The following is a 27587-nucleotide window of genomic DNA, read 5'->3' on the forward strand; positions in this document are numbered from 1 at the left end:
TCTGTGTCCTCAAGAACACACTGACATTGGGTGACTTGAACCTACCTTGCTCATTGTACAGTACAGCCTAACAGGACAGTAGTAACACCATTATGACAATGAACAGCTAGCTTCATCACATCTGTTCATTGTTTCATGCAGAGATTTAGTGAAAGTTATGAAAGATAAACAAACTGCCCATAAATGCAATATATATAGATAATTTACCCACCATTTTATTTAGCTACCCCTAACTAAAAATCGGTGGAACACCCCTTCAGTATTCCCATGTCTTGCTCAACTGGGTTTATGGTGAATTTATGGTATGTTTTTAATCTCTTATGGCGTCACTCAAATATTCTTATATTATTGCTATATCCTTCCTATGTTTTGCTGTGATATTTGCATAGGCTATACTTGTGAAGATTATTGGAGGGTTGCAGCAGCCTACTTATTTCTACTTAAATGGAGAAAAGACTCATCAAGAGGAGTTGCTGGATGAGAACCACCATGCAAACAACTTCAAGTTCCAGACAGTGACATCACATGGAAGGGGAGGGGCCAGTGTGGCATGTGGACCTATTTCGTCTCGATGCTTATCAGCATCGGTAACACACCTACACACAATTACCGTCAACTAGGGGGAAACAAAACAGCAACAGCTGAAAAGTAGCAGTTCCGCATTGGTCCTTCTACACATTCCGACAGACTGCCGTCAAGTCGAACGCCGGGAGGGGGAGAAGAGGAGGAAGGTATCCGGGTTGCTGCGGGCTGGCGCTCGGCGAGAGAAACCCCCGGGACAGTGAAGGGAAGGAAGCCTGCATCAGCACCAGGATGGAGGGGGAGAGTTACGGTAGGTATTCTGCTGTTACATAGACCATGATAATGTAGTGGACGTTTTGGTCCAACCCCTTACAGTACCATGAGTGCATGCTGTTTATTTTACCATGGGTGTCTGTCTCCCCCCCAGCGTTAGTGCCATACTGCCATACTCTAACAGCATAATTGACAGTAGGCTACTCCTAATCATCTACTGTAGGCTACATGCTGCTGTCAAACATGCTTGGTGGGACCAGGGACCTTTATCAGCACGTCATTTTATTTCATTTTTATTTTTATTTTATTTTTTCTTTCCTAAGTCAGTCTCATAGCCTTGAGATGGTCTTATCCCCAAGTTGAATTCCTGCTGGAGAAAGGAAGTTAACCCTGTTTTATATTCAGAAGCCATCTGAAAAAGTAGTAGGCTAGGTAGTTTCTGAGGGGTTTATAAAAAGATCGGTGTTGTTAATTATTGAGCGTCAGGCTATGGCAGCATGGTGGAAACGGTCAAAAACCTGCACAGTAGAATGAATGCTATAAAGAATTGAGTTTTGTCCAGGGATATCAACTCCTGGAAGATAATCAGACATAGTTTTTTTTTAGATGACACAGGCACTGTAATACCTACCCACCTGTCACACAGTCAGCCCCCTATTATTGAAATGAACACTAGTAACCATCTTCTACAGGAAATCCAATAACCTGACATCATGTCCATTGTGACAATGTCATTACATGATGATGTCATGCCATGATGATGTCATGCCATGATGATGTCAGGCCATGGTTAACCGGCAGCTCACTTGGAGGCTTCATGTCAATTATTTAACAGTTTAGTTTTCTGTCAGCTTAATGCATCTCAAAATAGAGCCAGCAGCAATGGCCTCATTGCAAGATTTCATCTGCTGCTCTGTGGAAGTGGAGCGGAGGTGCCTGCTCCTTCACTCCACTGCCTTCAGATGAGTCACCTACATGAGGCACAAGATGATGGGAGAAGAGAACAAGTTTTATAATAGCCTACTGTAAAGATTTGGTTGCAAATTTGCACTCCGACACACATTTCCATACAACACCTCATTCACGGCTATCAATATTAGCTGTACTGTACTCGGAGTAGTTTTCTTTTCTAATATTTGCCGATCCAATCTAATGGCACAATGCACTGGGTCCAATAGTGACTTGTGGCTAATCATGTTTGCATGTTGCAGCTGTCTAGTCTTCCCTTGGCAGTATAGCTTCACAGTTGTACTTCAGCTCCAAGATGCAGTTTAGGCTTGGACTGGAGCCAAAGGGGTGTAAGTGCGTTATAGTAGATTTGACAGGAGAGCCAAAACAAAATTTGATCAAACTTGGATCAGCCCCTGTCACCACATACTGAGCACACTGTTTTAACTTGTTGTTATCAGATTACTATACAGGAAAAACAAATACTGCTACAGTTTAAGTTGACTTCTTTAATGGCAAAAGAGTTAAATACGCCTTTTTGACAGAAATATTGTCCCAATAGAGCCATGCAGAATATGGGCGTATGTAATTTTCATTTTAATACAAATCTAGCAATTACTCTCCCATCAACATTGAAATATAAAACAAAAACAGTATCTTTATCTTGAAGTAAGGCTCAGCAACTTTCACCAAGCCCTTTAAAATTGTAGCAACATGGAACATATCAAAATGATTGAAACACATTTTCTCTTAAAAAACTTTAATAAACCTTTATAGGCAATGGCATATGAAACTACTTTTGATTTGAAACGACGATTTGTTTTTCTTTTGTTAGTATAATACATTTTTGTATGTGTCCCAGGACACATGACATAATAGTTTTGCTTGGTGTCAAAAGGGCGAAAGTGCAGTTACACCCTTTTGGCAGCAAACAAAACCATACTTTTTTACTATTACTGCTTTCAATTTTTGTTTAATTAAAACTTATGGGTCATGATTTCAGTTGTGTCCTTTTGGCACTGAAAAGATCTCACTGAGACCTTTCAATTGATAGATCCTAATACTCATACACCCCATTTACACCTGGTTTTTAAATGCGACCTGTATCCAGATAAGTTATCTGGATAATGGTTGCATTTAAAAAACAGGTGTAAATGGGGTGTAAGAGATCAACACAAGGTGAGCCAGACTACCTCCAGATGTGGTCAGGAGGTTCTGATCATATCCGGATCACGATGCATTGTACACCCTTGCATTAGCATGCGTTTTCCCTTATCCAGATAACTTATCCGGATACAGGTCACATTTAAAAACCAGGTGTAAACGGGGGTGATATTCACCTCAAATCGCTTACGCCCCTTTTGCTCCAAGCCCTCATCTAATGATCTGCTAGGCTAGTGCGTGGTGCGTATGAGAAGGGATGTGCAGATGCTCTCAGCACATTCAAATACAGCTTTCTCTGTCCCTGACACCTCAGTCAAATCAGTGGCTTGTGGATTTGACAGTTAGATCATTATCATCCCATCTCTCTCCGACTGTTCAGCAGAATCTAGAGTCTGAGGAGAATAGTAATCCGTCCATGTTGAGACTTGACTCTGACATTGCCATTGAGTTGTGAGACCTCCCCTTTGTGTTATTTTGTAACAGTGTAACATTGACTTTTATTGGTGTCACTAGACTAGCCTTCCCCATCAAAAGCCTTCTCTCTGCTTTCTTCCTGTGCTCGAGGTGTCGCTAGGTGCCCGTGCCCTAATCTGGGGGCGTGGCTCTGTTTCAGGACTCGCTTCAAAGGCTTTTTCTGAGCTGCAGGATGTCGCTGTGTCTTTGTGCCGTGTCCCTGCATGTCTGTCAGTGCAGTTCAGTCTCACTTGGCTGTGCATAATGAAATGCACACGCAGAGAGGAAGCAGTGCGTGGCAGTTCAAAGGCGTGGGGCACTATAGCGGCAGGTATATACGTGTGGTTGCCGTGGTTATGGCTCTCCTCTCTCCTGTCAGTCTGAAGGATGACCCCTCCTTCTCCGCTGAGAGTTTTGACATGGGAGGAGTGTAGTTGTTTCCACTGGCCTGTGTGTTGTGTTGTTTTCTTGCCGTGTGTGTAGTTATTCTGAATCTGAACACATCTGACAGAACAGGTTGAATCCAGCGCTCATGTTCAGAGCTTCCTTGTGGAAAAAGATGATCATGTCATTGTCAACCCTGTCACAGTGAAATCTCTGCAGACGAGACGTCGACGACATGTCATGTTTCTGAGAGACAGCGTGAGCGACCTAAAAACTGAAAATCACAAAAGACACGATGTTGAAATCTACATGTGTGTCACTTCAGAGAAGATGCAAATGAATCACAGCAGCACTGCAGTTTTTCTTACATCCCTCTTTTAAACAACACTCTCTTTGCACAACCTGCCTGGAAATAACCAAATAAAAATACCTTGCCATTTATACAAGATATTAGGGACACTTACTCTTGAATCCAGCTAAATGCCATTGTTTCTTATTGTTTCACCCCTCGTTAAATCTGTACCAATCCCAAAGTAGGATTGTGTAGATAAAGAGTTAGAAAAGGATTTTTAAGATTTGCGAGAATTGAGATGTTGATTGTACAACTCAATATCAGAAAGATGTGTGCTTAATATTCTGCACATTCTGTTGAGATTATTAAGGTCTATTCTTTGTGGTGAGCATATTCACTTGAGTTGTAGCAACTTAGCAGATGTGTTTGTACTACTCCTACCTGGTCAGTTAGTCACAGAGGTGATGCTAACATTAGGTCGCTATGTGGGAGTTTCACCAACACAAACAAACCTCTCTGTCGCCTTTATATTAATATCCAGCTGGAAATACTCTTTGAACAAACATTTGACTGATTTTCCTTCGAATAACTGCATTGAACTACTGTTGTTTTCCTACAGGGTTATTTAACAGTCTGTCAACTGCTGAAGGCTTTCATGCAGTCAGCTAGTCATCATTTAATCAGTTGCTGGACTTAAATGTCACAACCTGATTAATAGTAAGTGTGCTTTATGGTAACCTCCAGTCAGTGTGTGCTGACACCGTATTATGGAGATTGTGCCAATTTTATCCACCCAAAGATATTTTATTTGCAATGAAACAATTTCAAACTTTGATCAAAGACTAAATTGTGAAGTGCTGTTGCGTGCTATGTCCACCTGGTGGCACTGGCGCATGTATGTGTAACATGCTCAAGCAAAGCATTCAGTTGATTTGCAGTTCAAGGCCAGGCCTTGATATACAATACTAGAGAGGAACAGAGGAAACCACATCTCAGCACCCATGAGTGCTGTTGAATGAAATTTAATTACTTTAATTACACCTAATAGTCTCATGTATTGTATTGTGCCTTATAAATTGGAAAATGCAGGATCTAATGTGATAAGTGATTCCCACAGGGAAATTCATTCTCATTGAGCTAAAGAACAGCATCCCTGGACCTGCTCAATGACACTTTGGCAGGCAGGATGGTTGAAACCCAGGTCCTCTCACCAGGACACCCTGCCACACACATAATGCCATGGTTCTGTTTCACTGCAAGTTACATCATCCAATGTGTTTCTACTGTATTGATGTCATACCATAGTGTTCATATGAATTGACACCATTCTCCTGTGGAGAAATGAGGGTGTCACATGTTCTCCTTCTAGTGGCAGACTGCTGAACTTCCTCTGGCATTCCTTTTGACCTATGCCCAGCTAATTATGAGTTGAATATAGTGTATGTGTAGGACTCATAGCCCACCGGCTTCCCACCCACATCTGTAGGAACGTCTGACCAAGCCGTTACTGCTTATACGTACATGTTGGGAGGAGCATGTGGTTGTCCTCCCTTGCAAGTAAACCTGAGGTGTTTAACATATCATGATCTCCAATGCTCTGATCCAAGTATTATGTGGGTCAAAAGCTGCAGTCCTCCTGAGATTCACCCGGCAGTGACTGGTGCTGTCAGTCTCTAATGGTGTGTTTGCTAAAAAATAACCACTAAGTCCTTATGGGGCAACATCAAACATAATGGATTGAATTGTACTATTATTTGCCTTTGTGGGTGTCATTGGGGTGCTTCCAGTGTAGCATGCGGACTCAAGCACCGCCACTTGACAGCCTCTGAGTACTGTACTAGATTAATGTTGTTCCATTAACAGCCGTGAACTGATGTTTCTTTCGACCTTGCATGCAGGTGAGACTAGAGGTCACCCTCTCTCACTCCGTCTCACACACACTACACGCCCACTCACCCTCTCTCACTCTGTCTGACACACACTACACGCCCACTCACCCTCTCTCACTCCGTCTCACACACAGACACTACACGCCCACTCACCCTCTCTCACTCCGTCTCACACACAGACACTACACGCCCACTCACCCTCTCTCACTCCACCTCACACACAGACACTACACGCCCACTCACCCTCTCTCACTCCGTCTCACACACAGACACTACACGCCCACTCACCCTCTCTCACTCCACCTCACACACAGACACTACACGCCCACTCACCCTCTCTCACTCCGTCTCACACACAGACACTACACGCCCACTCACCCTCTCTCACTCCGTCTCACACACAGACACTACACGCCCACTCACCCTCTCTCACTCCGTCTCACACACACTACACGCCCACTCACCCTCTCTCACTCCACCTCACACACAGACACTACACGCCCACTCACCCTCTCTCACTCCGTCTCACACACAGACACTACACGCCCACTCACCCTCTCTCACTCCGTCTCACACACAGACACTACACGCCCACTCACCCTCTCTCACTCCGTCTCACACACACTACACGCCCACTCACCCTCTCTCACTCCACCTCACACACAGACACTACACGCCCACTCACCCTCTCTCACTCCGTCTCACACACAGACACTACACGCCCACTCACCCTCTCTCACTCCGTCTCACACACAGACACTACACGCCCACTCACCCTCTCTCACTCCGTCTCACACACACTACACGCCCACTCACCCTCTCTCACTCCACCTCACACACAGACACTACACGCCCACTCACCCTCTCTCACTCCGTCTCACACACACTACACGCCCACTCACCCTCTCTCACTCCACCTCACACACAGACACTACACGCCCACTCACCCTCTCTCACTCCGTCTGACACACACTACACGCCCACCCACACTCTCTCACTCCGTCTGACACACACTACACACCCACTCACCCTCTCTCACTCCGTCTCACACACACACTACACGCCCACTCACCCTCTCTCACTCCGTCTCACACACACTACACGCCCACTCACCCTCTCTCACTCCATCTCACACACACTACATGCCCACTCACCCTCTCTCACTCCGTCTCACACACACTACATGCCCACTCACCCTCTCTCACTCTGTCTGACACACACTACACGCCCACTCACCCTCTCTCACTCTGTCTGACACACACTACACACCCACTCACCCTCTCTCACTCCGTCTCACACACACTACACGCCCACTCCCCCTCTCTCACTCCGTCTCACACACACTACACACCCACTCACCCTCTCTCACTCTGTCTCACACACACTACACGCCCACTCACCCTCTCTCACTCCGTCTCACACACACTACACACCCACTCACCCTCTCTCACTCCGTCTCACACACACTACACGCCCACTCACCCTCTCTTACTCCGTCTCACACACACTACATGCCCACTCACCCTCTCTCACTTTGTCTGACACACACTACACACCCACTCACCCTCTCTCACTCTGTCTCACACACATACTACACGCCCACTCACCCTCTCTCACTCCGTCTCACACACACTACACACCCACTCACCCTCTCTCACTCCGTCTCACACACACTACACACCCACTCACCCTCTCTCACTCCGTCTCACACACACTACACGCCCACGCCCACTCACCCTCTCTCACTCTGTCTCACACACACTACACGCCCACTCACCCTCTCTCACTCCGCCTCACACACACTTGTATCTCCACAGTTCACTCCCCTCTGTCAGCACCTATCTTCCTCCCACCTGTTTGCAGGCTCATGCTCCCCCTGCAGGTGCTCGGCTGTACTTGCTGACAAAGCGCTCTCATTCAGGGAGGTGCCGTCAAGCCCAGCGGGGGCGGGGCTAGGATGTATGTATAAAAAAGAGAGAGGAGAGGCGCAGCGTTTGTGCTGACTTCACTGAGTCCCTGCTGTCACACTGTCCCTGCTGTGACACGACCGCACCTCTGGATGACGTGCAGCAGCAGCTATTTAAACTGGCCAGGCCTGACTGTGCGCTGTGTGTGGGGACCGCCTCTGGCCCTCCTCTGGCCCTCCTCTGGCCCTCCTCTGGCCCTCCTCTGGCACTGGACTGGGCAGCGGTGGCCAGATTAGGGGTGATGTAGGGCCCTATGATTTACGCAATGCAGAAAACATGGACGGGATCACAGGATTTGGTCATAAAAATGGAATCAACTGTAAAACATGAAATATCCCATAATTTTCCATAATTTGTCTGAAATGTATACAGGAAAGAATCAAAAGTAGCGCTAATTATTGTTGTAACCTAAATTATTCCCCCTCCCCCCGAAAAAAGAAGAAGGTAAAATAGGCCTAGAGAAATAATTCCGTTTTCGATCGGGGTGTTTTGAGAGAGGGGGTGGTTTTGCGTGGGACCCTTAGGTCACTCACCTCACAACTTTGTTGTCACTATTGGAAACATGTCGAGGAAGAGAAGAGGCTGTCTGAGACGCAAACTCATAGAAAAAAAAACACACACCCCCAAATTAAAAAAAGAAAAAGAAAATTGGGGGGGAAAAATAAAGTAAACATATTTCATATCGTGATGTCTCCCCCCCCCCATGCTGCCCTTGACATTTGGATGCAGGGCCCGATTGACAGAGAAGTCCAAAAACCTAATGAATGATTGACACTGCATGAGAGACCAGTATTAAGGAGGGAGAGACACTTTCCGTGTGTGTGTGTGTGTGTGTGTGTGTGTGTGTGTGTGTGTGTGTGTGTGTGTGTGTGTGTGTGTGTGTGTGTGTGTGTGTGTGTGACTGACAGGCAGGCGGACTCATGCTGACAAGTTGGATAGCTCCTGTGCCACAGTGGAGGGGAACATTTCCGCCTTCCTCCACCGGGGGGACGTGAAAATCCTGTGTCAAATCAAGAGTTGTTGATGTGTCTGTGCTGTGGCATAACCATCATGCTAGTGTGTGTGTGTGTGTGTGTGTGTGTGTGTGTGTGTGTGTGTGTGTGTGTGTGTGGTGTGTGTGAGAGTGAGTGAGAGAATGTGTGTGTGTGTGTGTGTGTGTGTGTGTGTGTGTGTGTGTGTGTGTGCGCATGTGTATGCGTGCGTGCGTGCATGCGTGTGTGCGTGCGTGCGTGCGTGCGTGCGTGCGTGTGACCGTGTGTGTGTGTGTATGTGTGTGCGCGCATGTGTGTGTGTGTGTGTGTGTGTGTGTGTGTGTGTGTATGTATGTGCTTTGTGAAGAAGGGCCCCGTCTGTTCCGCGGCTCCAAGAGCAAAATGTGATTGTGTTGTTGGCGAATAACTTTAATAAGGGAGAGGACATTAATCAAAACAGTTGCTCCACACTGATCTTGCCCAGAAACAAATGATTTCTCATAACCAGTTGCCAAGCAACAATGCAATCTTGATTTTATACACAAGGCTCCTGAAGCCAAAATGACGAGTGACGAACAGCTAAAAGCAACAGAGCTTGGCTGGAAGTACAAGATTATACTGTGATGTGACGTGAGTGATGTGTTGCTGTTAGCTGCCCACCATGCTGTCATGTTCACTAGGGTTTGGGGATTTCTTTAGTCTTTGTTTATGCATCTGTTTTTCATTCCTTTTTACTTTACCTTGTGACGTTAGGTTTATCACACAGATACTTGCCAGCAGCATTTATTCTGTTTGTGATTGTATTTGAATGATATGAGAGAGAAGGGGGGTGGGGGGTGGAGAGTGGGAGATAGAGAGGGGTGTGAATAGTGTTAGGAAGGGAGAGAGAGAGAGAGAGAGCACGAGCGGGCGTGCACATTTGCCCAGAAGGTGTGCTAATATATTATTATCTTAAATGCAGCCTGTGTTTGTGTGTGTGCAATCTGTTTGGTCTAACAATATCTTGTAGAGCTATGATGCAAAGTAGCAAGAGAGCGATAGAGGGAGAGAGAGCAGAGGAGGAGAGGGGGAGAGAGAGCAGAGGAGGAGAGCAGGAGAGAGGGAGAGAGAGCAGGAGAGAGAGCAGAGGAGAGGGAGAGAGAGCAGAGGAGGAGAGAGAGCAGAGGAGGAGAGCGGGAGAGAGAGCAGAGGAGGAGAGGGGGAGAGAGCAGAGGAGGAGAGGGGGAGAGAGAGCAGAGGAGGAGAGGGGGAGAGAGAGCAGAGGAGGAGAGCAGGAGAGAGAGCAGAGGAGAGAGGGAGAGAGAGAGCAGAGGAGGAGAGGGGGAGAGAGAGCAGAGGAGGAGAGCAGGAGAGAGAGCAGAGGAGAGAGGGAGAGAGAGAGCAGAGGAGGAGAGAGGGAGAGAGAGCAGAGGAGGAGAGGGGGAGAGAGAGCAGAGGAGGAGAGCAGGAGAGAGAGCAGAGGAGGAGAGAGAGCAGAGGAGGAGAGAGAGCAGAGGAGGAGAGAGGGAGAGAGAGCAGAGGAGGGGGAGAGAGAGCAGAGGAGGAGAGCGGGAGAGAGAGCAGAGGAGGAGAGGGGGAGAGAGAGCAGAGGAGGAGAGCAGGAGAGAGAGCAGAGGAGGAGAGAGAGCAGAGGAGGAGAGAGACCAGAGGAGGAGAGAGGGAGAGAGAGCAGAGGAGAGAGGGAGAGAGAGCAGAGGAGAGAGGGAGAGAGAGCAGAGGAGAGCGGGAGAGAGAGCAGAGGAGAGGGAGAGAGAGCAGAGGAGAGAGGGAGAGGGAGGGGAGAGAGCAGAGGAGAGAGAGAGAGAGAGTAGAGGAGGAGAGAGGGGGGGAGAGAGAGCAGAGAAGAGAGGGAGAGAGAGCAGAGGAGGAGAGAGAGAGACACACTGAGACACAGGCAGAGAAGGCACAAAAGGGGGAAGAGGGAGAAAGCAGAAGTGATTTCAGCATGCTGGAAAGTTGAAGATTCAAAATGAAAGAGAGCGGAAGAGCGAGAGACAACTAGACAGTTGGAGACAGAGAGAGAGAGAGAGAGAGCAAGTGGAGGATTCATCAGATCATCAGATCAGGGATTACTTGAAGCGGGCTGACAGAGGAGGAGTCCTTCCATGGGCAGGAGTGGAGCAGGGAGTCTGGCCTCCACCATTTCTCTCTTCCTCTCTCGTCTGAATCATCAGGAGAAAGAAACTTGGACATTCACAACGGCTTAATATACGCTAACGCACGCACGCACGCACGCACACGTCCATCCATCCAGCCATACATAGGTGCAACATTCCTCTGGAGCTATGGGGACAGTGAGTGAGCTCTGCGTGTCCAGCTTCCAGACGTTCTTGTGTCCATCAGTGGAGGCCATCCAGCAGGCTCCAGGTAATGTAGTCTGATGAGGGAATCAGCAGAAGCGTTGTGCAGATTTTTTTTAAATAAGGAGAAGGAAAAAAAAGCAAAATTAGTAGTAAAGCATCAATCCCCTTTTCAAACATGTCTAAATGAAATGCTGTTAGTTATTATAGGTATAGTTTGCATAGCAAGTTAGTTGGCTACTTGTGCAGCTAAAGTTAGCATTGTAATGTTAGCCAGAGCTGTTACAGTGTACGAGGGATCAGCGTGACGTCACTTGCCACCCAGAAATGCGGAACCCCGCGGCAGTTAATAGTATGAGTTGTGTCAAACAAACGTTAATATCTCAAAAACTATACATCACATCGCTTATATTTTGACATTCTGAGTGAGAGCAGAAGTAGCTCAAGAGTTTGATGTATAATATATGCATGTCGTGTTAAAGTTGTGTGAACTGTTGCAGTTTTTCAAATGTAAACAGAGTTAGACGGCTAGAGCAGACACGCCTCGCGCCCACTCCATAGGGTTCCATTGCCGTTGCCACCCAGTGACGTGGTTTGTTTACCAAAATGCTGCTCGGCTGATCCCTCGTATGGCAGTGAGCTGTTAGTTTTTACCACCACTATCACATGTTATACTGTAGTTAGCAAAACACTGAATTCCATTTGATGTCTCCAGGTCAAGATGCAGTTCTTTAAAATAATTTGCATTGTGGATATAGTCTTTTTATGTGAATAACATTTTGGGTGAAGCAAGATTTAGCTATTTCAAGAAAAGTGGCAGCAGTGTAGAAGCATAGTGTAGAAGTGAGTGACTATTAGCTAATCATAAAAGCACACATAAAAGACCAAAATCTCTAAATAAATATACAGTATTTACCCTAATGAGAAAAGGAGTAAAATATGAATGGTTAAAACTGAATAATGACATCACAACAGCCTAACCCTAATCTTAATTTAAAATGAGATATTCCTCCAAATCTGGCTTCAAATGGCAAACATGTTAGAAATAGCTAAATGGATTGATTGATTGATTGATAGATAGATAAATCAATCAATCATGAGTGGATTCAGCACACTTGATCTGGGCAGATTGATTGAATCATTGCAGATCTATTCAGACCTTTGGGTCGCCACCAAATGTCGCCCCCTCAGAATTTTGGTTTGCATGACGCCCCCAACCAGCTACTGCATGTACAAGTACAGACACCACTGTATAGCCTTTCTGATGTGTGTTGTGTTGCAAGGAGGTGTCCTGTGTGTTTCAAACAAACAATGGTTGCTTATAGACAATATTGCTCCGATTGAGCCAGCGTGACCATTAGCTAGGTATGAATGGGTCCATATATGTCTTATGGAAGAACACAAGGTAACCTGTTGCTGTTTCTGTTAGTGAGGCAGCAGTTTCATAAATGAATGCAATGATGAGTGTCTTGATCCTACACCAGGAGAGAGAGGGAGAGAGAGAGAGTGTGTGTGTGTGTGTGTGTGTGTGTGTGTGTGTGTGTGTGTGTGTGTGTGTGTGTGTGTGTGTGTGTGTGTGTGTGTGTGTGTGTGCGTGCGTGTGTGTGTGTGTGACTGTGCTTGCGTGTGTGTGTGATTGCATGTGTGTACATGCGCATGCCACCTGGCTCCTCCCCCCACCCCCCCGGAGATGATACCAAAACAGCTGGACAGAAATAGAGAACTTCTCACGGTTGATGAGGTTCTCTCATTAGGCACAACTGAAACCTCTCCTACAGAATCAGAATCACCTTTATTGCCACAATAAGATTATATACAAGGAATATACAAGGAATTTGACAAAGATAATAGGAAAGAAATCTAAAAGACAAATCACAACATTGCAAGTGCAGTCCAATATATACACGAATAGGAGGAGTGTTAAGTAGGCATTAAAGGAACAGCTCACCCTAAAATCCAAAATACATATATTCCCTCTCACCTGTAGTGCTATTTATCCATCTATATCGTTTTGTGTTAGTTGCCTGAGTTTTGGAGATATCGGCTGCAGAGATGCCTGCCTTCTCTCCAATACAATGGAACTGGATGGCACTCGGCTTGTGGTGCTCAAAGTGCCAAAGAAATGCATTTGATAAACTCAACAGCATTGTCTCTTTCCAGAAATCATGACCCGGTTACTCAAAATAATCCACAGACCTTGTTATGAGCAGTTTCATGGAGGAACTATTTTCTTTTGACCGAACTACACCCGCTAGCTGCTAGCTAGTTCCTACATGAGACTGCAAAAGAAAATAGTTCCTACATGACACTGCAAAAGAAAATAGTTCCTACATGACACTGCAAAAGAAAATAGCTGTTGAGACATTGCTGTTGAGTTTTTCAAATGTATTTTTTTGTGTGCTTCGAGCACCACAAGCCGAGTGCCATCCAGTTCCATTGTATTGGAGAGAAGGCAGACATCTCTGCGGCCGATATCTCCAAAACTCAGGCAACTAACACAAAACGATATAGATGGATAAATAGCACTACAGGTGAGAGGAAAAATATGTATTTTGGATTTCAGGGTGAGCTGTTCCTTTAAATATGAATTTACAGTCCAAGTTACAGTAACACACACGCAGATAACGAGAGGATGGACCCCTCCTACACAGAGAGCTCCAGCAGGGCACCCAGCAGGGCACACACAGAGCTCCAGCAGGGCACCCAGCAGGGCACCCAGCAGGGCACACAGAGAGCTCCAGCAGGGCACACAGAGAGCTCCAGCAGGGCACACAGAGAGCTCCAGCAGGGCACACAGAGAGCTCCAGCAGGGCACACAGAGAGCTCCAGCAGGGCACACAGAGAGCTCCAGCAGGGCACACAGAGAGCTCCAGCAGGGCACACAGAGAGCTTGCACCCTTGTGCGAGAGGCGGTCTCTGCTCGTCAGTCACTGGTCGTTCCCGTGTCTCTGGACAACAGACACAGCACTGTTGACTTGAGATCATCTGCTAAACCCGGATAAGCAACTCTCAATGCAATGTCATGTGATGACACAGCCAGAGGCAGGCAGGAGGCGAGCTGGCTAACACATTACTCTCTGTCTTCTGAATGAAGCTTTTAGGAGTTTGTTTCTATCCTGGCCATCCGTGTTCCCTGAGTTCCAGATTGTTTCTTTCATTCTCTAGTATTAACAAGACAGACACATCCAATGTAAATAGTGACAGATCTTCATTGTGATCTGTATGTGTTTGTGTGCAGACGTGCACTGGTTTGGTCGCTGCAGGTGATGTGTGTGGTTTTAGCCTGGTCAAACCCATCCTGATATGATCTCACATTCAGTCTGGACTCTGATCCGTCCACATGTATTTCAGTGGGCGGGAGTACTTGCCTTGACAGACAACTCCTTCGGCCAATCAGCGTCGCCAAATCCACTCTGGAAGAATGTCTTTTTCCTGTGAGAAACTTTGCTGGTGCATACTCTTGTTCTTGTTTAATTGTTGTCATTGAGTCTATTTCTGCAATAACTGCACCTACAGGTGTGTTTACTCGGGAGCCGCCATACTGTTCTGCCAGCTGATTGGTGGGTTACGTTGTCAACTATGAGGCAGGTCCCCGATTGGCCCGTGGACTTTGTGATTCCTGAAATTAAAACTCACTAGGCTACTGTGTATTACAGACACACTATAAGTCCCTATGGGAATATTAAAGAGATTTTGGGGGCACTCAACAGGTGTTTCATGTCATAACTTTGCCGTTATGTTTTGTTGGTTTCTAGAGAATGGTTAGCAGGTACTGGATCTCTGCTCTCAGGGCGGATGTGGGGAACAACATGCGGCAAGAAGCTTAAGCTTAAGTCAGCAGCAGTGTTGCTATCTGTGTGTGTCACTCACCCTCCCTACTAGTAGGCTACTCCACCCTCCCACTTCCCTAACAACAGTGTGTGTGTGTGTGTGTGTGTGTGTGTGTGTGTGTGTGTGTGTGTGTGTGTGTGTGTGTGTGTGTGTGTGTGTGTGTGTGTGTGGTGTGTGTGTGGGTGTGTGTGTGTGTGTGTGTGTGTGTGTGTGTGTGTGTGCGCGCGTGTGCGTGTGGGTGTGTGTGTGAGGGGGAGAGAAAGAGAGAGAGAGAGAGAGAGAGAGAGAGAGAGACGCCCGTCGCCCGAGGCAACAGTGTGGAAACGTACAGCCTAGGCGACGGACACGCGTCATCTGGTCCATTTGCTCCATCGACAGGCTGAGCGCCGTCAAGTCAGACAGATTTACGGAATTATACAGGAAGTAGGACGATTTTGCCTTCAAAATAACAGTCTACAATGTGTCGTATTTTTTTAAATACTACTACTACTACTAATAATAATAATAAATATTTGTGACGTGTTGACAGCCTATATAAATGTAGGCTATTTCCGATTTGCCAAAAGGCCAATGTCTTTGCAATTTATTTGCATTTACTTAGGCTGACCCCAATCTCCAAATCCTCTATTTGCTCAAATTTGCTCGGTGCATGCTACCCCCAAAATACTGCTTCCAAAATTGTCTCGATACAAATAAATGATCATTCTACTTTTTCTTCCTCAGCCAATTAGTATACAAAACACACAAACGTTACTACCTACATTTTATTAAACACCCAGCTGAGCTGATAGCCTACCCATTGGTAGCAACTTACCGTTACGTTCGTACATTCGTATCTTATTTTGAAAGCCATAACCGGAAGCATTCTTTTCTATTGTAGCTGACTTGACAGATATCAGTGAGGAGGACAGATTGGCTGTCTAAAGTCCTCCGTCTCTAAACCACTCCCTTGAGCTGTACGTTACGTTACAGAGAACACCCTTCCTTTACCGAGCTGTAGTCGACACACGGTGGTAGAAAAGTAAAGAGTCAATACATTAATCGATACTAGCATCGGGTCAAAGTTTTGACGCACAAACTACTTCAAACTTTGTTGTTGACTCGGAGCTGCGAGGCGCAGACAGACAGCATGGTGCTGAAATCGGAAGACGGAGTCGGTAAGTGAAATGGTCAAGAAAAGACACTGCTTTGATCTAGTTAAATGTTGTCGAAATGTTATCAGGGGATTTGAGTTCGATGATAAAAGGTTTAAGATATTTCAGCCGCCAGTCTGAAGCCATAGACACAGTTTACGAGTCACAATAAAAGGCTGACTAATGTCTGGACTGAATCAATGCGGACTCAACTCTCTCACTCTGGCCTTGTTTACACTATTTACTCTGTTACTTGTACCATCAGTTTCTATGGAGATTTTATTTATTGAATCAATGTTGTAAGAAGATGTCCGCTTTCCCTTACAAAACATAATTTATCAATGTAGGAGAATACTATCCAAATATCACAAAGCTATAGAAAGGAACGTAAGGCCACAGGAGATTAAAAATATCATGAAGTAGGCAATAAGGTCACTTTAAACTCATTATCGTATACCACAGACATACTAAAAGTTCTATACGCCTACATGTAGATATACTGATTGTTATTTTGTGTAAACTTTATACACATTTTATTGTCTCCTTCTAGGTAAGTGTTGTGGAAAAAGTTGTTACAGTTAATTGAAACGTGTATTTACTTTTCACACCTCTGTCACAGCTCTATGAAATAGCCGTAGAATACGAGAGATTTGCAGATTCCAATGTTTTGTGTTCACTTATTTACATTTGAGGTGTGTGAATGTTGTTTCTTGTCTACCACATACAGTATCTACAGTGTAATAACACAGCTATGACACACCTTGAATTTAGCAGCTAACAGTTTCACTAGTAAGCTAGCTGTGTGCTTCAGAGAGCATGTGCATAGCTCATTTTTCAGTGAATGCTGGGACACCAGCCAACAGGTGTGTGAAGTGAACAGTCTCAACATGGAGGAGGGTGGCACTCAAAATGTTGCCTCTGAAATATATTTAGTCTCCATTCAGTGTAATTATTTTTCCAGGCTAAATATTAATTTCCTTCAAGATCACTCATGTTCTTTTAATAGATTACCCCTAGCAAAAAACATTAATATTTCTATCATATTCCTGCAAGCACTTACAACAGTGTGCCAATTGTGAGTTATGACCTTATTATAATTTATGGTATTTTTTTTAATCTCCTGTGCTACCACTAATATTCCTATAGGGAAATAATTTTGCTGTGATATTTGTACAGTATCCATAGTGTTGCCTTTGACGTGAACAGAAAGCGTCCTCCCTCCCTCCCTCCCTCTGGTCTCTTTGTGCTGGTTCGCCTGCCAGCATTGATCAGCACTCTTGACTTGCGTCACTATTAATCGCATTAGAGGACCAGTGAACCTCAGACTGACTGATCCTGTTATGTGCTGGAGAGGGACAACTTACACAGCCTCTGCCTCATTGGCCATGGCAGGGGCTGGCTGGCACACATCAACACTGTCTGTGTGTGTGTGTGTGTCTGTGTGTGTGTGTGCGTGCGTGTGTGTGTGTGTGTGGGGAGATGAGAGAGGAGAGTAGTCGATGCATCGCGAGTCCATTTGTCTCTGCCACTTAGAGGTGGGTGGTCTGGGAAGTTGGAGTATTTGTCACTAATGGTTCTGTAATGAGTGGCGCTGAGAGATCTAATGGGCCCTCCAGAACAATGTGACCCGCCTGGCACTAATGCCCCCGGGCGGTTTGATAACCCTCATCCTGGTCTCCATAATCACATTTTCTCCTTCTTTCTGAATCAGTTCCATCCCTCCTTTCCCCTCTGGGGCAGCATCCATTTGGTGTACTTACTACTTACTGGTCTAATCCAATGATTGGACGACTGTGTATTTTACAGTAGTGTAGTGTTGTGTTGTGTGGCTGTACCGTCTGTAGGTCCCATGTTTGGTAACTCGGCAACAATATCTTACACACATATCACAGTACTAGTAGTCGATCACATTGACATAGTTTAGGGATATAGTATTAGTCGGTTGTTAAGGCTGCACAAATAATCATCAATAATAATCATCCACAATTAAGATACATTATAATATTATTTATCATGTATGGAAAGATTTAAGTTCATTTTGCCTGTCAGTTCACAGTGAGTTGAAAGTCGTCGAGATGTGACTCGAAGATGCCAAAAGTGTAAAATATGACAAATGATTGCATTAATAATTGTGATCATATTGGCTTAAAAAACAAACAAACATTTGAACCATAATCGTGCAGCCCTATTATGAGTTAACCGCTGGCTGCCAGCCTGCCACACTTCTCCACTCATCACGACGCTATGAGGTTAAATGCTAGACTGGTATTACCTGATCCATCTGTAAACTTCACAGCATGTGCTATGAACACGGTTGAGACTTGTGGTTGATTTGCATCATGGGAGTTGTATTTCCTCTTACCGGCTTATCATCGCACAGGCAATAGCCATATCCTGTGTTGCTTTACCGTATCTGTGTTCCACAAATAGATGGCCCTGTCCCAAACTATTTCAGTGGGGAGGAGAGAGAGAGGGCCAGTTCTTTGTCTTAGAAACATGTTCCCACGGCTCACTGTCTCTGTCAGTGTGCACATTCAACCTTTCTTTTTGTCCAGGGATGGAAACTGTACTGGCCACTGGCCAGACAGACTGACCACTGGCCTGACCACATGGCCTATCATTTTCACACAACACTAATGCAAGTTCAAAACAGTCACTCCCTCCTAGGGCTTGAAAGGGGACTGACAGAGCTGGTAGGACTGGAGTTGACAGTCTGATAACCACCGACTGTGAGATCCTTCAGTTCAGTTCCATCCCTGACTTGCTCTGTCTCTGTCTTCCACTCACTAAAGTTTAGATTGCAGAGCATTTTCCTGTCTTCTCCTGCCGCGCTGATCTGAGTGGTTTTCAGGTCTGGAGCAGGTGGCGACATGCCTGGACTCATTTCCTACAGCAGGAACTATGTGATCAGTTCTGTTGATAGGGCCTAGACATTCAAAATGGCGCCTGGCCGGGACCTCTTCCTCTAGGAAACGCATTTCAAAAAGTCCTGCTGATTTGCCTTCCAAAAACGCAACTCTGGTGCAGCCTATCTATGGTCTGGTTTGGTTTGGTTTGGTCTGATTTGGTTTGGTTTGGTTTGGTCTGATTTGGTTTGGTTTGGTTTGGTCTGATTTGGTTTGGTTTGGTTTGGTCTGATTTGGTTTGATCTCTCTCTCTTAGACATTCTCTTTTGTTCGTGATGTGGAAGAAGGGGTGCTTATATTTGCTGATGTGATGGTGTTGATGGTAGGAGTGATGGGGGATAATGGCTGTGTGTGTCAGTGATGAAAAGGGCAGAATGCATGATGGGACTATGACAAAGAGCCGGCTGCACCATAGAAACATTGTCAAAGAGGTAAACATTCAGACTGGCACACTGGGTTGTATAGCTGCCTGCGGGTCGGCTATGTAGGGTCATCGTACGACCCCTGACCTTTAGGCGGCGTTTGGACAGCCTTAATATGAGACAGCAGAACCACACATGTTCTGGTGGTGACAGGGCTGAAGCAGAACCACACATGTTCTGGTGGTGACAGGGCTGAAGAGCAGAACCACACATATTCTGGTGATGACAGGGCTGAAGCAGAACAACACATGTTCTGGTGGTGACAGGGCTGAAGAGCAGAACCACACATCTTCTGGTGGTGACAGGGCTGAAGAGCAGAACCACACATGTTCTGGTGGTGACAGGGCTGAAGAGCAGAACCACACATCTTCTGGTGACTGGTGGTGACAGGGCTGAAGCAGAACAACACATGTTCTGGTGGTGACAGGGCTGAAGAGCAGAACCACACATCTTCTGGTGGTGACAGGGCTGAAGAGCAGAACCACACATGTTCTGGTGGTGACAGGGCTGAAGAGCAGAACCACACATCTTCTGGTGATGACAGGGCTGAAGCAGAACCACACATCTTCTGGTGATGACAGGGCTGAAGAGCAGAACCACACATCTTCTGGTGACTGGTGGTGACAGGGCTGAAGCAGAACAACACATGTTCTGGTGGTGACAGGGCTGAAGAGCAGAACCACACATCTTCTGGTGGTGACAGGGCTGAAGAGCAGAACCACACATGTTCTGGTGATGACAGGGCTGAAGCAGAACCACACATCTTCTGGTGATGACAGGGCTGAAGCAGAACCACACATCTTCTGGTGATGACAGGGCTGAAGCAGAACCACACATCTTCATGGTGACAGGGCTGAAGAGCAGAACCACACATGTTCTGGTGGTGACAGGGCTGAAGAGCATAACCACACATGTTCTGGTGATGACAGGGCTGAAGAGCATAACCACACATCTTCTGGTGGTGACAGGGCTGAAGCAGAACCACACATCTTCATGGTGACAGGGCTGAAGAGCATAACCACACATGTTCTGGTGGTGATAGGGCTGAAGAGCAGAACCACACATGTTCTGGTGGTGACAGGGCTGAAGAGCAGAACCACACATCTTCTGGTGGTGACAGGGCTGAAGAGCAGAACCACACATGTTCTGGTGGTGACAGGGCTGAAGAGCAGAACCACACATGTTCTGGTGGTGACAGGGCTGAAGAGCAGAACCACACATGTTCTGGTGGTGACAGGGCTGAAGAGCAGAACCACACATGTTCTGGTGGTGACAGGGCTGAAGAGCAGAACCACACATCTTCTGGTGGTGACAGGGCTGAAGCAGAACCACACATCTCATGTTCTGGTGGTGACAGGGCTGAAGAGCAGAACCACACATCTTCTGGTGACTGTGTATTGCGAGTGTGAAGGAGAAGCTGTGAGAAAGCCTCACACAAACAGGAAGCTAGAGAGCTCGACAGCCTGCCTTCCAGGAAGTGATATCCCACAGCCTGGGTGCTGGGTACTATCTCTACAGTACCATATATACCACAGAGAGAGAGGGAGAGAGAGAGAGAGAGAGAGAGAGAGAGAGAGAGAGAGAGAGAGAGAGAGGGGGAGAGAGAGAGAGAGAGAGAGAGAGAGAGAGAGACACACACACACACACACACACACACACACACACAGAGAGAGACAGACAGACAGACAGACAGACAGACAGAGAGAGAGGGGGAGAGAGAGAGAGAGAAATAAAGACAGAAAGAGAGAAACTGGGCTGTATGTTGGTGGCAACCAAAACTTGGGAGAGACCGTTTCCTGGCTTGATTGTATTGGTGGCCTTTGTGACCCATCATGTGATTTCTGTAGGTGTGTGTGTGTGTGTGTGTGTGTGTGTGTGTGTGTGTGTGTGTGTGTGTGTGTGTGTGTGTGTGTGTGTGTGTGTGTGTGTGTGTGTGTGTGTGTGTGTGTGTGTGTGTGTGTGTGTGTGTGTGTGTCTGTGTCTGTGTCTGTGTGTGTGTGTGTGTCTGTGTGTGTGTGTGTGTGTGTGTGTGTGTGTGTGTGTGTTACTGGCGAGAGAGGATGTTGATAGTAGGACAGCCCCGATAAGAATCAAGGGCATCAGGACACAATGGCATGCATTGTAGTTCAGCACAGCACTTCCGTATTTGAGGAAAAACACAGAGGAGCCTCCACTCTGACCTACAATTCATATTGGTAATAATAACAATGAAACAGAATTGATAGAGAAAGAAAGCTGATCGTCAAGGTCCATAGTGTGTGTGTGTGTGTGTGTGTGTGTGTGTGTGTGTGTGTGTGTGTGTGTGTGTGTTCGCCTGTGCGCCTGTGCCCGCATCTGTGTGTATGGCCCTCATGCTGCAGGATGTTTATGCAGCAGAACTGTGTGCGTGCATGCGTGTCTGTGTGCGTGCGTGCATGTGTGTGTGTGTGTGTGTGTGTGTGTGTTCTCAGCACTGAGGCTGTGTGTGGACTGTGGTGGTGGTCGCCTCGTCTGTATGTTCTCAGCTCTGGTTCCCAGCCCATCATCATGTCCTCTTGTCCATACATTCCTACACAGCAGCTTGACCAGAGCGACCACACTGCCTGAGTGGTACTGGTGTACGAGAGCGACCACACTGCCTGAGTGGTACTGCTGTACGAGTCAGCTCTGTGTGCTGCTCTGTGCAGAGTGATGATGATGTTGTCTCTATTTGTGTCTTTTGAACCTCAATGACCTCACGACTCCACTGTGAGGTAAACATGTGCCACACCCCATGCTAGCACAACAAGGCTAAAGGAGTGCTATTATGTCGCTTGATCTGGACACAGTTTGTACTTTGGGGAGGAAAATTTTCCACCCGCAGAACGTCTTACCCTCTTTCTCTCAACCTGCTTCGTCTACTTCTACTTCAGTTGGTGATTTCCTACATTTCCCAGAATGCCTTTTTTGACAACCCCAAGAGAATGTGCCTGAACTGGTTCCAATCAGCTGTGGGTTTTATGGAGCCTATGTATTAGTGGAGAGAGCAATAATGATAGAGCTAGAGATCTTCTTTTTATAGCACCTCTCTTACATGAGAGTTCAAATAAAACAAACACACAACAAAGAAATACATACATATTAAAATACATACAAACAATAAAAAGCAAACAAACAAATAGTGTACAACAAGAAAGTCTTCAAAACTAGACAAAAAAGTTAGTTTTTTTTCTTCCCCCCCCCCCCCCCCCCCCCCCCCCCCGATCTGGGGAGAGCCGAAAACTGGCTCCATGCTTCCTCCGAGACATGGGCAGTTAAGGTGCTCTTATGCTCGAGCAAAGCTCCGTGGGGGTGGGGCCCCGCGAGTCTCCGTGAGTCACCGTGCAGACCTCGCGCTGGGGGTGATGCCATTATACTCAGAAAGTGATCAGCATGTATGGTGAAATGGTGAATGGTGAAAACAGCCCGTGAAAAGTCGCAATGAAACGCTGTGCAGTACTGAGTGCGCTTTCACTCTCAAACGACCGCACATCAGCACATGAAGGACTCACCAAACTTGTTTTTACTGAAAGCCGTTTTTACTACTCAGCCCTGATAGCCTACTACTCTGTGCTGCTTTTAATCTCTCTCAATAATGCTCTCAACACAACACATTTACTTGGTGAAATGACTAAAAACGAACAGTTGCAAATCTAAGTTTATAGCCTACCACATGGGTCAAGAAATGTGGCGAAAACACAGCTCAGTGTTCAGGGCTCAATGGTTTGAATGCGGCCATGTTTGGAGAGAAGCTCGCGCTGTTAGAAAAAAAGTCAGGCACAACGCGAGCGGCCGCTGGAGCTAGCGAATAACCACGCCCAACAAATTTACGTAATTTGACGCGCCCGCCCCTCGCTCCACCCCCTCGCCCTTCACGGCAGGGTGAGCATAATTCAGCCTTTAGCCAGCCGCTTCTTTTCACCTGACAGGGGAAGCTTCACCGGTAGGACATAGCACGTGGGAGGATCACGCTATTCCAACGAGTTCGCCTCCCTCCGAACAGGCGCCCTTAACGACCAGAGGAGGAACCACATCAGCAACCAGGATATTGCATGTTTTGGTGAAGGGATTCCTATATGAAGGAAACCCCCGCGAGGCACGGGGAGAACATGCAAACTCCACACAGAAAGGCCCTTTTGACGACCCCACCCGGGTGGTGGGCACTCGAGGACATGCGGACGGGCACGCATTCCTTCAGCGTTCACAGCGTCCCAGGTGGGAATCGAACCCAGGACCTTCTAGCTGTGAGGCGACAGCGCTTACCACTGCACCCCCCCCCCCCCCCCCCAATTTTTTTTAAAAAAAGTGAGTTTTAATATGGTTTTTAAAGGACATACAGAGCTTGTTAAATGTAGATCTATATCTTCAGGCAATTGCTGCCAACGATTTGTCACTTTGAGAGCGAAGGCACGATCACCTCTTGTCATAAATCTTGACTTTGGAACAGTCACAGTTGTCTAGTCTGGTTATCTAATACTGCAGTTTGGTACGTAGGGAGATGGCATTTCAGAAATATAGGCTGGAGCCAGAACATTTAATGCTTTAAAAGTAATCAATACAATCTTAAAACTCCCAATTTAGCCAGAGCACTTAGAAGATCATGGTCAATTAAAGTTGTTGGAGGAGAAAATGGGCTCTCTGCCTCTTCTGTGATGGATTCTTCTCTGTACGATCGCTGAACATTGGTGCAAAATTGTTCTGTAAATCTAAAAGTTCTTGTTCTTTCATGCTGAGGGACTGACACCAGAAGCTGCTGTTCCCCCGTTGACGTCTTAACGATAGCCGGGGGAAATTCTGCAATCCACCACATTGACGCATCACTTCCTGTGGGCTGATAAGTGTACACACTTGACACCAAAATTTCGTGTCGGCAAATTGGGGTCAATGAGAGGTGATGTTTGCACTGTCGTGTAGGTCAGGTGCCTAGCAGGAACAGGACAGGCTGCAGAAGCAAAAGGGGCAAATCTACAAATTGGGTGAATCAAACTCGTCTGTGTTGTGCAGGCAGGCCTACTTTATGTTGTAGGTTGATATAAGACTGATCTACATCGAAAATAATATCTTTGATTCTGGGAATGAATCGTCATCTGTGGACAGTCACCTCCATGTCAGAACAGGCAGATAACACCAGCAATAACTGCTGAGTCACGGGTCTCGTACCAGCGTGAACGTCAGCGGAGGCTGCAGAGAGCACGACAGCACAGCAGAGGGCTCCACGCTGACTCATCCAGCTGGGTCCAGACGTGAGGAGGAGGAGGAGCGCGCTCAGGTCTGCCCCCCGCTGTGCAGAGGCAGCTAAGGCAGGGGTAGTAGTAGTAGACTCGCTCTGTGCAGGCACGGCACGCCGCCTGGGGAACGCAACGCGCAGGAATGCTGGGAACCTTTTACGCAATCAGTGGGCGTGCAAGAGAGTGAGTGTGTGGAGTGAGCGAGCCGGGGTGAGACTCCTTCAAGAAGACACACGATTGTCTTAAAGCACAGACGCCATTGTTGAGCTGGGGTTTTTGGAGGTGATGTTAGGAGAGCATGACTGGTCGCATGACTGGTCAGGAGAGAGAGAAGGACCTGGATGTGGAGGGCTGACTCATAGCAGCAGCTCACGCTGGAGCCTGTAGCTATTCTCCATCTCTCTGTCCCTGTGGGAGGGAGGGATGGATGGATGGATGACTGGATGTGTCAGAGGGAGAGGAAGAACACGTCCTTGTATAAATATATATTCACCATCATGCACTCTCCCTCCGTTTTAAGTAGGTTAGCTCTGGAGTCCCTGTCTGGGGAAAGATTGTATATTAATAGCTGCTATCAGTATGTTGACACCCAGCTGTGAGTTTGCTCCTCTTTGAATAATAGCCAAAATAACCCAGACTTTATGTATTCTGTTTTGAGCTTCTGGGCCTTATGATATAGCATAGCATATCCCCTTCTGAAACTGTGTGTGTGTGTGTGTGTGTGTGTGTGTGTGTGTGTGTGTGTGTGTGCGCATGCGCGTGTGTGTGTGTGTGTGTGTGTGCGTGCGTGCGCGTGTGTGTGTGTGTGTCTGTGTGTGTGTGTGTGTGAGAGAGAGAGAGAGAGAGAGAGAGAGAGAGACGAGGAGGCAGAATAAGGAATGACCACTGGGTGGAGCCTCCATGTTAATAGCAGTGACAGCGAAGGGGAGAGAGAGAGAGAGGGAGAGAGAGAGAGGGAGAGGGAGAGAGTGAGTAAGGGTTCTTCCCAGATGGACCGTGGTAGTGTGTGCTGCGAGGCGAGCGGGCGTGCGAGGTGATGATACAGTAGAGTGGAGAGCCCGGCAGTCTCTCTCTCTCTCTCTCTCTCTCTCTCTCTCTCTCTCTCTCTCCCTCCCTCACTGGAGGAGCGGGCTCCTTCTCTCCCTCACTGTGGCCATGTGGACGTCAGGCTCGCTCGCCCACAGCTGACAGCAACAGAGACTGATCAAAGAGGAGAGAGAGAAGGTGGAGATATAGAAGGGCTATCTGGAAAGACTTAAAGCTGACAGACGTTTCAGGATTCCTCTCTCAGGTTAGTTGGCACATTACATTTGATGATGATGCTTTTTATCTGGTTAGTTGATCTGATGTTGGCTTGTTTGTGAGCGCTTGTTTGTGTAGGCTCTTCTCTCTGGGTAGGCTCTTCTCTCTGGGTAGGCTCTTCTCTCTGGGTAGGCTCTTCTCTCAGGGTAGGCTCTTCTCTCTGGGTAGGCTCTTCTCTCTGTGTAGGCTCTTCTCTCTGGGTAGGCTCTTCTCTCTGGGTAGGCTCTTCTCTCTGTGTAGGCTCTTCTCTCTGTGTAGGCTCTTCTCTCTGGGTAGGCTCTTCTCTCTGGGTAGGCTCTTCTCTCTGGGTAGGCTCAGGCTATCATGTGGGACTTTGCTCGCTTTTCCTCCAGTCAATATCCACACCCCTTTCACAGCAATGGGAGCAGAAGTAGTTATTTGGGAATAATGCACCCTACATACCCAGATCAAGCTTGGCTTTGATGAGAATGAGAGATAATGTCATGGATTTCCACATGCTCTCTCCTTGGTGTGTTGGACTCTCTTGTCCTGTATCTGCTGGACTACCTCCTGGTCCTGTATCTGCTGGACTACCTCCTTGTCCAGTATCTGCTGGACTACCTCCTTGTCCTGTATCTGCTGGACTACCTCCTTGTCCTGTATCTGCTGGACTACCTCCTGGTCCTGTATCTGCTGGACTACCTCATTGTCCTGTATCTGCTGGACTACCTCCTTGTCCTGTATCTGCTGGACTACCTCCTTGTCCTGTATCTGCTGGACTACCTCCTGGTCCTGCTTGACCCGGGTTCAGGCCAGGGGAATGCTGCTTCATTGACTGACACACGTAGATGATTGAGTAGCGGTGTAGCGGGCTGGGTGGCTGGGTCATGTGACGCTGTCAGTGAGGTGTGTGTGTGTGTGTGTGTGTGTGTGTGTGTGTGTGTGTGTTGGGGGATGGTAGAAGGGCTCTCCTGGGTCATATGTCTGAGCAGTAAAAGTGCAGAGGTTCATCCAGAGGCGACAGCTTTATGACCGGTGTTGTGGAATACAGGGTTTCATTTTCAAATGCGGCTTTACGACACAAAATAATAGTGAAAATGGCGTTCAGAAGGGAGAGAGGTGTTGGTAGTTTCAGGAAGCCCAGAGGATGACCAGAGGATTTGCAACAAAGAGATGCAGCCAAGGATGCTGGAGCCAGCAGTCAGTGGCTGTGCCTGGGCCTTGTGCCTGGTCCTTGTGCCTGGTCCTTGTGCCTGGGCCTTGTGCCTGGGCCTTGTGCCTGGGCCTTGTGCCTGGGCCTTGTGCCTGGTCCTTGTGCCTGGGCCTTGTGCCTGGGCCTTGTGCCTGGGCCTTGTGCCTGTGCCTGGGCCTTGTGCCTGGTCCTTGTGCCTGGTCCTTGTGCCTGGGCCTTGTGCCTGTGCCTGGGCCTTGTGCCTGGGCCTTGTGCCTGGTCCTTGTGCCTGGGCCTTGTGCCTGGGCCTTGTGCCTGTGCCTGGGCCTTGTGCCTGGGCCTTGTGCCTGGGCCTTGTGCCTGGGCCTTGTTCCTGGGCCTTGTTCCTGGGCCTTGTGCCTGGGACTTGTGCCTGGGCCTTGTTCCTGGGCCTTGTGCCTGGGCCTTGTTCCTGGGCCTTGTGCCTGGGCCTG

The 27587-nt window shown here is 47.3% G+C and overlaps 1 protein-coding gene across 3 annotated transcripts in view; it reads left to right on the forward strand.

The window, feature by feature from the left end:
- The first annotated feature begins 705 nt into the window (after positions 1–705).
- The window catches only part of cyth1a (cytohesin 1a), a 65484-nt gene continuing 38602 nt past the window's right edge, over positions 706–27587 (forward strand). Inside the window, exon 1 of one of the 3 annotated variants that reach the window (XM_083649868.1) lies at positions 706–832. In XM_083649868.1, the coding sequence (XP_083505994.1) occupies positions 814–832 (19 nt within the window). In that variant the 5' untranslated portion in view covers positions 706–813. Of the gene's footprint in view, positions 833–10992; positions 11231–15994; positions 16152–27587 lie in introns of those variants that run through there. The other 2 variants (XM_083649866.1, XM_083649867.1) reach the window with 2 other exon arrangements.

Source organism: Poromitra crassiceps (genome assembly GCF_964638095.1).
Source record: "Poromitra crassiceps genome assembly, chromosome: 13".
NCBI classification, from domain to species: Eukaryota; Metazoa; Chordata; class Actinopteri; order Beryciformes; family Melamphaidae; genus Poromitra; species Poromitra crassiceps.